The sequence below is a fragment of the Papaver somniferum genome, chromosome 1 (assembly GCF_003573695.1).
Source record: "Papaver somniferum cultivar HN1 chromosome 1, ASM357369v1, whole genome shotgun sequence".
Taxonomy (NCBI): Eukaryota; Viridiplantae; Streptophyta; class Magnoliopsida; order Ranunculales; family Papaveraceae; genus Papaver; species Papaver somniferum.
This window is the reverse complement of record NC_039358.1, coordinates 106,481,294-106,493,270: the sequence shown is the minus strand read 5'-3', so window position 1 is coordinate 106,493,270 and position 11,977 is coordinate 106,481,294. Positions and strand designations below refer to the sequence as shown.

The window sequence follows — 11,977 nt, the reverse complement described above, 5'->3', positions numbered from 1 at the left end:
TCTCAAATTTGATACTTCTCAAGATTTTGATACAGTAAGTTGGCCTTTTGTCTTGGAGGTGTTTCGTAGATATGTTTTCTCATAGGATTGGTGTACTTGGATTCACAATATTCTGAAGTCTGCCAGGATTTCTATTCTTCTTAATGGGAGTCCGGAGGGTTTTTTCAAGATTAATAGAGGTTTGCGTCAAGGGGATCCGCTTTCTCCTCTTATCTTTGTTTTGATAGAGGATGTTCTAAGTAGGAACATTACTAAACTCTTTCAAAACAAGAGTATGACTCATATGGTGAAGCGTAATGGTATTGCTCCAACTCATTTATTTTTTGCTGATGATATTATGATCTTTTGCAAGGGTAATATGATAAGTCTAACAAACTTAGTGAAGCTCCTGGGTGATTATCAACAAGCTTATGGTCAGCGAGTTTGCAGGGAGAAGAGCAAAATTTATTTTGGAGGTGGTCTTTGCATAGGAGTCAGTCTATTGTAGACTTCTTAGGCATGGGAGTGACTTATTTCCCGGATAGATATTTGGGGGTTAAGGTGATGCCTGGAGTGGTGAAGTATAGACATATTAGTAATGTGGTGGATAATCTGAAGGACCAACTTTCGGTTTACAAAGGTAAGATGCTTTCCTTTCAGGATCGTGTGGTTCTTGTTAAAACTTTCCTTTCAAGTTATGCGATTCATAACATGGTTGTGTATAAATGGCCTGTTAAATTTGTTAAACAATGTGTACGTGTGATTCGTAATTTCCTTTGGTCGGGAGATCCAAACTTGGATAGAGCTTTCGTGGTTGGTTATGACAAGATCTGCAGTCCGGTGCGGGAAGGGGGTCTTGGGCTTACTAGCCTAAGCAACATGAACAAGGCACTGATTATGAAGTTGTGGTGGAGTATTAAAGCTTCTACGAAGAAATGGGCTAGATTTCTGGAATCAAAATTCACTTGTAGAGATGGTCGGCTGAAGTTGGCTGGAGTTAAATCTTCAATTCTTCCTGGGATTCGTTGGGTGCACACTGAAGTTATGCGCAATACTAAATCTTTAATTGGTGACAGTGGAGCAACTTCACTATTTTATGATGTATGGTATGGGTCTGAAACTTTGGCAGATGTTTTGCAACAACCTGACCTTGACAGAAATGCAAGGGTTAGTGATATCATTGTGCAGGATCAATGGTAGCTTGAAGGAGTTCATATGCACGACCTCGTCAGTGCTGGTGTGGATCTGGAGAGCTTGCCAAGGAGGCACACAAGCAGTGATAGGAAGATATGGATGCCGGACCTTAAAGGTTTATTCTCTGTGAAGTCTGCAAGGGAGATGGTGAGGATGAGATATCCAGTGCTGGAGGAAGCAAATCTGTTATGGAAGAGTGTTGTGCACCCTTCTTTGGCAGCACAAAATTGGAAGTTTGTCAGGGGAGCTTATGCAACTCTGGATAAAGTAAAGAGCAGGTTCAAGATAGCTCTTCCGTCGAGGTGCAGTGTGTGCCAGATTGAGGAGGAGTCTTTGGAACATGTTATTTGGAGCTGTAGTGCTGCGAATTGGGCTTGGCAATGGCTGGCAGGTATTTTCCATATTATTCCTCATTATAACTTGCTTGCTGCTAACAAGGAAGTGAAAGGGCGTAGTAGAATAGTTAAAGACCTGTGGTTAGTCTCAATCTTGGTGCTACGTTCGGAGCTGTGGTACCAAAGGAATAAGATGGTCTATGAAAAGAAGAAGCCTTGCTGGACTTTCTTCAAAAAACGTGTGTTTAACCTCATTCATGAGTACTCGGCTAGAATGACAGGATGTATGTTCAACAAGGTAGAAGATCTTGAGATTCTGAATTTTTTCAGAGTTAAATGTCGTAGGGTGAAGATGTTAGAGCCTGTTGAGTGTTTTCGGCAACCTCCTATGCACAATCAGCTTTTGCTGTGCTGTGACGGTGCCTCTAGAGGCAATCCATGGGTGGCGGGAGATGGTGTGGTGGCGAGAAATTCTGCTTGTGAAGTGGTTGGGGCGATGTGTGTTTGTCTTGGAATTATTTCCAATTATATGGCGGAGTTGTATAGCATTCTGATTGGTTTAGAATTGGCAGTTCAATGGGGATACCGGGATGTTCTAGTGCGGACTGATTCATCAAGTGTCATAACAGCTTTGGAAGGGGATTTTATTCCTTGGTTTGCTAGACAGAGATGGTATGATGTAAAGGGCATGTTTGATTCTATAAATTTTGTGCACACGTACCGTGAAGCCAATTTCGCAGCTGACAAGATGGCGAAGACTGGTTGCTTATTAGATAATGGAGTGAGACTCACTTTTGTTGGTCGTCCTGAGTTGTTAAACTCAATAGAGTTCCCATATGTTTCCTATTTTCGATTGAAATAGTATTTTGAGTTTTTGGGGTTGCTGTGACCTCTTTTCTCATGTACTATCTTGTAAATAACTCTTTTCTTTAATACAATATTTTGACTTATCAAAAAAAAAACCATAGTAAATTTTGCTTTTCTGACGACACAGTTTGACCTGAGGCCTGTCTATATCACTCCTTAAACTTAGCGCAGGTACAGTCATGTCTGGCTGAAGATATTAAACTTAGTGCTTTATGGGAGGCAACCCACCTTTGTGGTACATGGTCCTGGTAACATCTTTCCCTATCTCTTTTTTTTTTTATCAGCATTTCTCTTTGTTCATGCATTCATATTTATATATGGAACATCGAGGACTATGTTCAATTTAGGTTTGGGGGTAAGGGAGAAAAATTTTAGTTGTACCAAGAATCTCCAACATTTAGAGTCACACAATATTCAGTTAGCTAAGTTTACATACTGTTTCTCACCGAAAAGATGGTAATTCGAATTGCTAGGGATAACAGTCTAGTGAGACATTAGAGAAAAAGACATTGAGATCATTGACAATCAGGAGAGAACATGTACCTTTTAGAGGGTAATCGTGATGGACCTAACCATCCATTATGGAAATACAATTCGATCAAAAGGAAATGCCAGAAAGACAAAGCAACCTCACAATGTAGTCTTAGTTACTGGATTACGACTCTCTCTCAGTAGAAACTTATCATCATCAACAAGCGGAGCGACATCAAAATCTATGAAGAAAATTGAAGACGTTTAAGGTTTATAAGCATCAATAGAAAGAAAAGCAAAATTCAAAATCAAAGTTGAAGACTTAGAGTAAAGAAAATCAAACGATGTAAGTTATTGAAGTTCATGATACCAAGATACCACAAGTTGGGAAGATCCAAGTGCTAGAGAGTCATTGTCTCATGGCCATGTAAATATTAGTCTTGTTATTACCGTGTTTCAATAAAAAAATGAAAAAATGAAGGAAAAAAAATGAAAAATGAAAAAATATATATATATAAATAAATAATAATAAAAAGAGAAAAAAAAATTAAAAAAAATGTACATTTAAATTTTGTTGTTAGTTTTGTTCAATAAGGCCATAGGGAATTAAAAATCTATAAGGAAGTTTCAAGCAAGAAACCAAAGAGAAGAGTTAATTGTCAAGGTTCTACGAAGTTCAAGAGTTTATCATCAACAGTTGAAGCCGAAGAAGACGTTGTTTCTACTGAGCACTATGAGAGAGTCAAATAGAGATGCATATTGGTTGCTTTGTTAGTCCACTTTCCATCTGGCACAAGATATTTCTAACACTGGTTCAACTCATCACACGTAATTTATCCAGCTGTGTAGCAGATGTCCCTCTCATCTTTATCTCTCTCCTAATCTTATCCAGCTGTAAAGCGGATGCATCTCATAATGTTTATCTAGATGTTTAGCGGATATCTCTTTATCTAGCAGTATAGCAGATGTGCCTCCCCTTTTCTTTATTCAGCTTTTGATCGGATACCTTTAATTTCTTTGGCATTCTAGTTACCTGGCGATAGGTTGAGAATATGTATGTCCTCATAGCTCTTTGGATACTTGTGACTAATCAGAGTTTGAGTAAAGGTTTTGTGGGTACATCTCTGGTAAACCCTCACGAGACTATATAATTAGCTCTGTCGATTTTTTGCTTGAGTTTTTAGGGTTTCCAGTTTTTTCACGTTTTTCTCCATTGTTTTGATCATCTTTGGATGATTTGCAATGGGGGAAATCATGATCCGGGTTCTAGTAACTCGTCTCTTATATCTGCCGCTTTTGCAGATATGGTTAAGGGAAAAAAAACGCTAAAACCTACCACTATAGATATTGGTAGTCTCCCAAACCCTATTTTTCATGATAATAAACCTTCAATGGAATTGCCGATGGATTTTTTTCAGGAAGGGTGTGCGATCTGGAATCATAGTCTTATTGGAAGGTTGCATCTTAAAGCTAAAAGTTTTGATGTGGTTACAAAATCTTTGGAAGATCAATGGAAGTTAGGTCCGAGTAAGGTAAAGTTCACACATATGAACAAAGGTTTTTTTATTATAAAGTTTTCATTTGAGGAAGATAAAGTAAAAATTCGTGATGGTAAAACCTGGAAAATTAATCAACAAGAGTTACGGCTCCAAGATTGGTTTCCTTGGTTTGGTCCAGATAAAGAGAGTTCTTCACATGCTATTGTTTGGGTTAATTTTCTTGGGTTATATGTGGAGTTATGGACTGAAAAAATCTTGTTATCACTTGGTAAAAACCTTGGTAATCCCATTATGGTGGATAAGAAGACGTTAAATCATGATTATGGATGTTATGCAACTATTTTGGTTGATATTGATTTTGCGAAGACAGTGCCTGATTCCATTCATGTAACAGTAGGTGGTAGAAGTTTTGAACAGTTTGTGGAGCTACAAAAAATTCCCAAGTTTTGCTCCCACTGCAAAATTGTTGGACATGTTGAATCTGATTGTAGGCAGAAAACCAAGAAAAATCATCATGTTAATCCTACAAAGAGTACTCAAAAGTGGCAACCTGTTAAAGAACAATGCAGCCAATTCTCCTACTCCTCTTGTGGATGAGTTACTCCAAACTGAAGTTGTCATGCAAAATAAATTTGAGATTCTTGTAAGCGAGTTAGGGTTGGATTCCAACAATTTAGACACTGATTCTAGTAATGTGATCATTGAAAATAAGGAAGACAGTGATTTGGAAGAGTTTTCAGCTGATGGAGATGTTGACGCGGATATTTTGGCTTGTTGGGAAGCAAAAAGAGTACCTCGGAGAGCTGCAAAAATTCTGGCAGATCGCAAAACTCAAGATAACGCTGATTCTGGCAGGGTATATTTGGATAGCAATGGGAAGGATATGGAATCCCCTGGTCGTGTTTTAATGGAGGAAAAATTTGGGCCTCCTAAAAATTTGGTTATGGACAATCCTGATTCAGTTAGGAATGTAGTGCCGGCTAAAGAGAAGTTTGGAATGGTTACAAATTTGGATATGGGAAGTTCAAGGTCTGTTAAGCCGGACAAACTGGATGGGCCTACAACAACTGCAGATCAAGACTTAGAAAAGGAAAAAACGTGCACGAATTTTGAAAGAACAAAGGGAGGTGTCTTTACAAGGCAAAGCCATTTTGGCCGAGCTAGAAGCTTCTCCAGATTTGTTTACAAATACCCTGGGTCTTAAGGCTCATCTTGGTAGGTCTCCTAGGCTTACAAAAAGTGGGAAGATCAATCAAACTCTAATCAAACTTGTTCCGGGTAATATTACTTCGGATAAGGACGAGGAAGGAGAATTTTTGGATGGATATGAAGATATGAACATAATGGATACTATTTTCTCAAAGAGTAAATCTTCTAATCGAAGAAGAAAATTGAGAGGGGGAAAATAATTTTTATTTTCCTTTTATTTGTGTTTTTCTTATAGCTTCATTAAATTAGTATCCTTTAGAGGTTAGTTTTTTTCTATTTTCTACCCCTTTGGTTTATGGGGGTGGGGGGCCTTTGAGCCTCCCTTTTTTGTAATTACTTGTAATTACGTTTTTTTGCTCTAATAAACTTTTGGACTTAGCAAAAAAAACCTCACGAGACTATAACTCGTCCACGAGGGTCATCTAGGGGTTTAAAGGCTTATTGCATACGCTAAATGTAATCACGATGCCTGCGACAATGAGTTAGGATTTTTTTTTTCATTTTTATTTTTGCTCGGGACTAGCAAAATGTAGGTTTTGGGGGTATTTGATAAGTGTGTAAACACGACATTTTTACATCTCAATTTACAATTTTTAGTTCTCTATTTTGTATAATTTGATGGTTTTGTTTAGTTTTGTAGTATTTGACAAATTAAGCTGGAGTGGGATAAAATGTCGGGACTTTACACGTAAAATGATATAAATAGCCAATCCGGCTATCTCAAGGCACTATCATTATTGGTTCTTGGACCATAGTAGACAAAGCCAGTCAGGAAGCAAAAGAAGGAAGGCCCTGCTCCACATTTCCACACAACTCCACAAGCTCCGCACACTCAGTTACTCGTATGCATGCAATTATACTACACAAGGAAATAAATTCATATATTTAATAATGGGAAGATATTTGTTAATAAAGAAATGAAGGAAAATCAGAGAAGAATGCTAATGTCGACATCATAAAGGAAGATATAAAAAGTGAAAGAAATGATTTGACTAGTTTGGAAGTTTCCATTACATATTAGGAAGGAAATATGGAGGATTTGAAATTCATTTAACAAATGAATCTAAACCAGCACACTCATGACCATGCATGCAAGATTTGAAGAATTAATTAAAAATCCCACCACTATGGAAACTAAAGGAAGTGGTAGGCTATATAAAGAGGGGGGTCGTCAGTTTTGGAGGATTTACAAAAAGTTTGGGAAACTGTTCACGTTTTTCACTTTGGAGGCTTTTATCTTTTCATTGATTTTTCCACTGTTTGGTGCTTGGTAAACTAAGAAAAAGAAGTGAATAAATCCATTGTAAACAAAATTAAAGCGAGTATTGCTTAGTTACATTGCTTGGCACCGAAACAGCTCCGTCTTTTAAGCATTTTTATTCAAATAAATACGATGGTTTATTTCTTTTCTTTCTTTAATTTTGCCATGAGTAGCTAAATTTTTATCTAGGATTAGAAAGGAAGTCCTACTATGTGTGCTAATATGTTTTGATTATTTTCTATAACAATTCTTTTAGTCCTTATTCTCGATTTGTCACGATAATGATTTTCTTCATGTGCCCTATAATGCTTAAATAATGACTTATATATTATTTGTTAGAGACTAGCATTTAAAAGTGAAGAAGATTGTCAATTCTTTGAGAAAAATAATTGTTTGAAAAGATTTATTTTCCGAGACGTATTATTTGTCCTAAATCGTCTTGTGTAATTTTGAGAAAGTGTTATAGGGAATAGTTACAATCATTTAATCTGCGTAGTAGTGATGGAATCTTGACATCCTAGACTGCTTTAATTGAATACAAGAATCATTTTTAGCAATTTTTGTCTAGTAATCTTTTCTTAATTAGTCTTAAAAACCAAATCTTCGGGAATCGAATTCCTTACTTCCACTGTAAAAACTACACCACATGAACAAGGAGAAACTGTTACCATTTGAAGCAAAAGAGTTAAAGAAAGATATTACCGTGTTGCATGAGCATGGGTTACCTCCCAATAAGTGCTAAGTTTAACGTATTCGGCCAGACATATGAAAGAATTAATCACTTCGAATCATATAGCAATAACCGGAACAACTGTGGGTCGTCTGCATCAAAAAGTGTTATCACAGACAAAAGAAAATTGCAACAAACCAAGAAAGTGAATAAACATAGCCACCCTTGCCTAGTTTCCTGTTTAAGACAACTACATCTAGTTGTGGTTCACGTTCAGGTTCTATAAAGGGGTCTAAATAAAATATTTTCATGTGTTGCACCTCCTCATAAATAAGATCCAAATGATCAGGTTCTAAGATACGGAAAAATTTAGAAGCACATAATAATAACCTGAATAATTGAGGATCCTCATAGTCAATCATATTTGACTCGCACAGTTGACCATAATGAAAGTGGTGGTCAATCTTAAGCAAATGTGTCGATTCTAATCTCCTAAAGTACTTAGGCTTAGTCTCAAAACTTAATAACTGACACATTTGAAACTCATACGTTCCCACAATTGGTTGGAAACTATTTGGTGGAAACACCAAATCAATCTGGGTATCATAGCATGGGCAAACCACATCAACCAGAGGATGGGTTTTTAACAATTGGACTTCTTCCCGGACATCATTAGGTTCGGGAAAACGTGTATGATGATAATATTTTAAAATCGCTGAGGCACACATGTCAAGTCCCAAGTGAGGGACCTTTTTAAGAGTTAACGGTAAGGCACGGGGAGAATGATAGTCACCCCCAAACTTAGAGTTTCCAGTGTCTCTAGATAGACTAGTCACAATCTTCCTAATTTCTAAGTCATCAGATTCCTGAAAATGGTCAATTGATTCTTCTAAGTCAGGTTCATCCTCACTCATCTCTACGAGTTCATTCTCTTTGTCTAATACTATTGTTTCTAAATCACTAGACTCAAAATAAACTCGTTCCTCTATACCATCATTGGCTTCATAAAAAGGAAATACTACATCGTCAAAAATGGGGATACTTCTTGTCAAATCCTCGTCCTTTTGATTAGGTGAATAATCATTAAAATTATTTGGATTTGAACTAGAAATAATATTATCATTATAAAACTCAATTGGAGTAACAAATTCCTGATCACTATGCCTACATATTTCAGATTCTTCCTCAGCACTATCCTCATCATAATCATCATTGTAATAATGTGAAAATGGTCGAACCTCGTCTAAAAAAAATAGTGTTACCAATTCTAACCTCATCATCTTGATTATGCAAATAATTATCCTCATTTTCAAGGGAATTATTGGAAACACTATTGTTAGAGCACTGCTCGGTCGACCTCGCAAGTGTTGTTATCTCAAACTTGTTTGTCAAGTTTAGTTGCCAAAACTATAAGTTTTGATTTCTAGTCTACTTATAGCTAAGTCTCGGACTAGGATAGAAAGTGTAGTTGAGCTCTAGACTCCACGGCGTTCATCGTACAAAGACGAAGAACTACTCAAGGAACTGGTGGAACTTCATCGACTAAAAGGTATGTGGAGATTTGAACTTATCTATCACTCAAAATTCTATGTACTCTATCTCATATCTTGAGACAAAAGTTGTATTGCTATATAGACTTCGATTATACACATTTGCTATTTCGAGCCGAGTTTATCTCGCTTATCTATTTCTCGAAATATGTGTTAGTAAGCTTTCGCTTTTTCCAAGTTCATCTTTATCAGTGACGAAAGTCATATTAGTTTCAATTACTTGAAAATAGCTTTGACGAAAAATAGTTTGTGAACAACAACTATATAACGTTCTCTAAGAATATTACAATGATTGAAATGAGATTTTAAAATATGTAACCATCTTTGGATATAGATATATAGTGTGTTCGCACATTAGTGTAGAAGTCCAAAACCGAGAACCAAATGTATACATACTTGTGTGTGTACAAAATGGTTTATGGAGACTGGTTAAGTATGCGTACACGTACGCATACTGGCGGAAGTTCACGACTGTGAATTTCTGTTGAGTTTGGAAATCAAAACCAACTCAATCCGGTTACCAAAGTATGCGTACCCGTACGCATACTAGCGGAAAGTTCATGTCCGTGAATTTCTGCTGAGTTTCGAAACCAAAAAAACTCAAATCCGGTTACTTAAGTATGCATACCCGTACGCATACTTAAGTGTGTTACTTTCTAAAATTGGTTTGTTCATGAACTAAAACATTTATATATAAGGAACGCAATTTGCAAACCGTCTCTATAATGTTCATGAATCGATTCGAGTGAATGAAAACCAATTTTTCTTCGACCGTGTCTTGTATACTTCTATAAGATCTAAGCAATTGAAGAACTCTCTAACTAGTTCTTTTGAGTCATTTAAACTAGTTATGGTGAACATGAATATGGTTGATATGAAAGTGCTCATATGGCTAACCATTTGGTTAACTACCGTTGAACCAACTAGGTGTACACGTTTAGGTACGGAACGTGCATTTCATTTGTGTATAACAAGTTAAGTTAGATCTAACGGTTGAAAGATATTAGCTTGAATTTAATCAGGTTTTCAGCTAACTGTGAATACTAAATGCTTTGTTACCAAGGTAGCATTGATTGCAAACCCTGATTTGAAGACTAAATAAAGGAGAACTCTAGCGACTAACCTAATCCCCACACCTCATGTGTGATACTAGTTGTATAAGCTACAGTTCGATTGTGTCTTGTATACTTCTATAAGATCTAAGCAATTGAACAACTCTCTAACTAGTTCTTTTGAGTCATTTGAACTAGTTATGGTGAACATGAATATGGTTGATATGAAAGTGCTCATATGGCTAACCATTTGGTTAACTACTGTTGAACCAACTAGGTGTACACGTTTAGGTACGCAAACGAAAATGAACGTGCATTTAATTTGTGTATAACAAGCTAAGTTCGATCTAACGGTTGAAAGATATCAGCTCTAATCTAATCAGGTTTTCATTTAACGGGAAATATTGAATTCTTTGTTACCAAGGTAGCATTGATTGCAAACACTGATTCGAAGACTATATAAAGGAGAACTTTAGCAACTGGGAAACCTAATCCCCACACCTCCTGTGTGATATAGTTGGATAAGCTAGAGTCGATTATCCTTTAACCTTAGGTTTCTTCTCGAGACCCTGTAGGTTAACGACTTGAAGACTTCATTGGGATGGTGAAGCCATACCCAACTATTTCTTTGTAGTTGCGTGATCTGATCTTGCTGTTTCTATCGTATTGAGTACAATTTTAATATTATATCGAGATTAATTTCTCCAATAGGCAAGATAGAAAAGTAGTCACAAACATCTTCGTCTTATCGTTTTTGATTCCACAATATCTAGTTTCGCCATCATATGATTTAGATTATTGTGAGGTGATTGATAATTCTAGGCTGGTCTTCGGGAATATAAGTCTGGGTTATCGATTGGTTCCTGTTCACCTTGATTTATCAAAAGACGGAACAAAACTCATAGGTATTTCTGTGGGAGACAGATTTATCTATTACTGTAGACTTTTCTGTGCGTTACATATTTGTTTATTTAAAGTCATCGACTAAGGGTCGTAGGAACTCTTAGTTGTGGGTGAGACCAGCTAAGGGAATCAAGTGCGTAGTATCCTGTTAGGATCAGATACGTAAGGAACAAATGTACCTGGATCAGTGTGATATTGATTTGGGTTCAACTACAGTCCAGACCGAAGTTAGTTTGTAGTAGGCTAGTGTATGTAGCGGCTTAATTCAGTGTGTGTTCAATCTGGACTAGGTCCTAGGGTTTTTCTGCATTTGCGGTTTCCTCGTTAACAAAACTTCTGGTGTCTGTGTTATTTCTTTTCCGCATTATATTTTGTTATATAATTGAAATATCATAGGTTGTGCATTAAATCGATCAATTGGTAAATTCAACCTTTGGTTGTTGATTGAAATTGATTGATACTTGAACATTGGTCTTTGGTACCGTTCAAGTTAATTTCTCTTGTATTCAGTCAGACTCGCAGATTTCTTTTTGCTTGATCAAGTATTGAATCGAGAAATTGAGATATAACTCTTTGATATACTTTTTATAAGATTGAGTTTGACTGCCTAGTTGATTCTCTTAAAAGTATATTGGAGTTTGTCCATACAGATTTCTACGTAAAATATTGGGTGTGGTTGTTAGACCCCCACTTCTTCAATTGGTATCAGAGCACGCAAACACGTTTAAAGACCTTATAAGTCTGTGTTTATAGCAATCTGTGTCTGTGGACGAAAGATTATCTCTTGTTGTTGAGCACACCAAAATGTCCTCTAATGATAACTCCTTAGTTGATTCTTCCGAATCCCGAGGTAGAAAGATTGTTTTATCAAATATTGATAACATTCCCTCAATTGAGACACTTGACATTTTGTTGAAAGCTGAAAGGGATATCACCAGAATCTCAAAAAAATCTACTGTGGCTATTGATTTTCATAATCATGCTCAG

At 36.6% G+C, this 11,977-nt stretch overlaps 1 protein-coding gene across 1 annotated transcript; it reads left to right on the top strand.

Moving 5' to 3' along the window:
• The first annotated feature begins 1,194 nt into the window (after positions 1-1,194).
• On the top strand, positions 1,195-2,370 carry LOC113348594. The gene has a single exon (XM_026592433.1). It carries the CDS (start codon positions 1,195-1,197, stop codon positions 2,368-2,370), a length of 1,176 nt encoding a protein of 391 aa, XP_026448218.1.
• Positions 2,371-11,977: the final 9,607 nt, after the last annotated feature.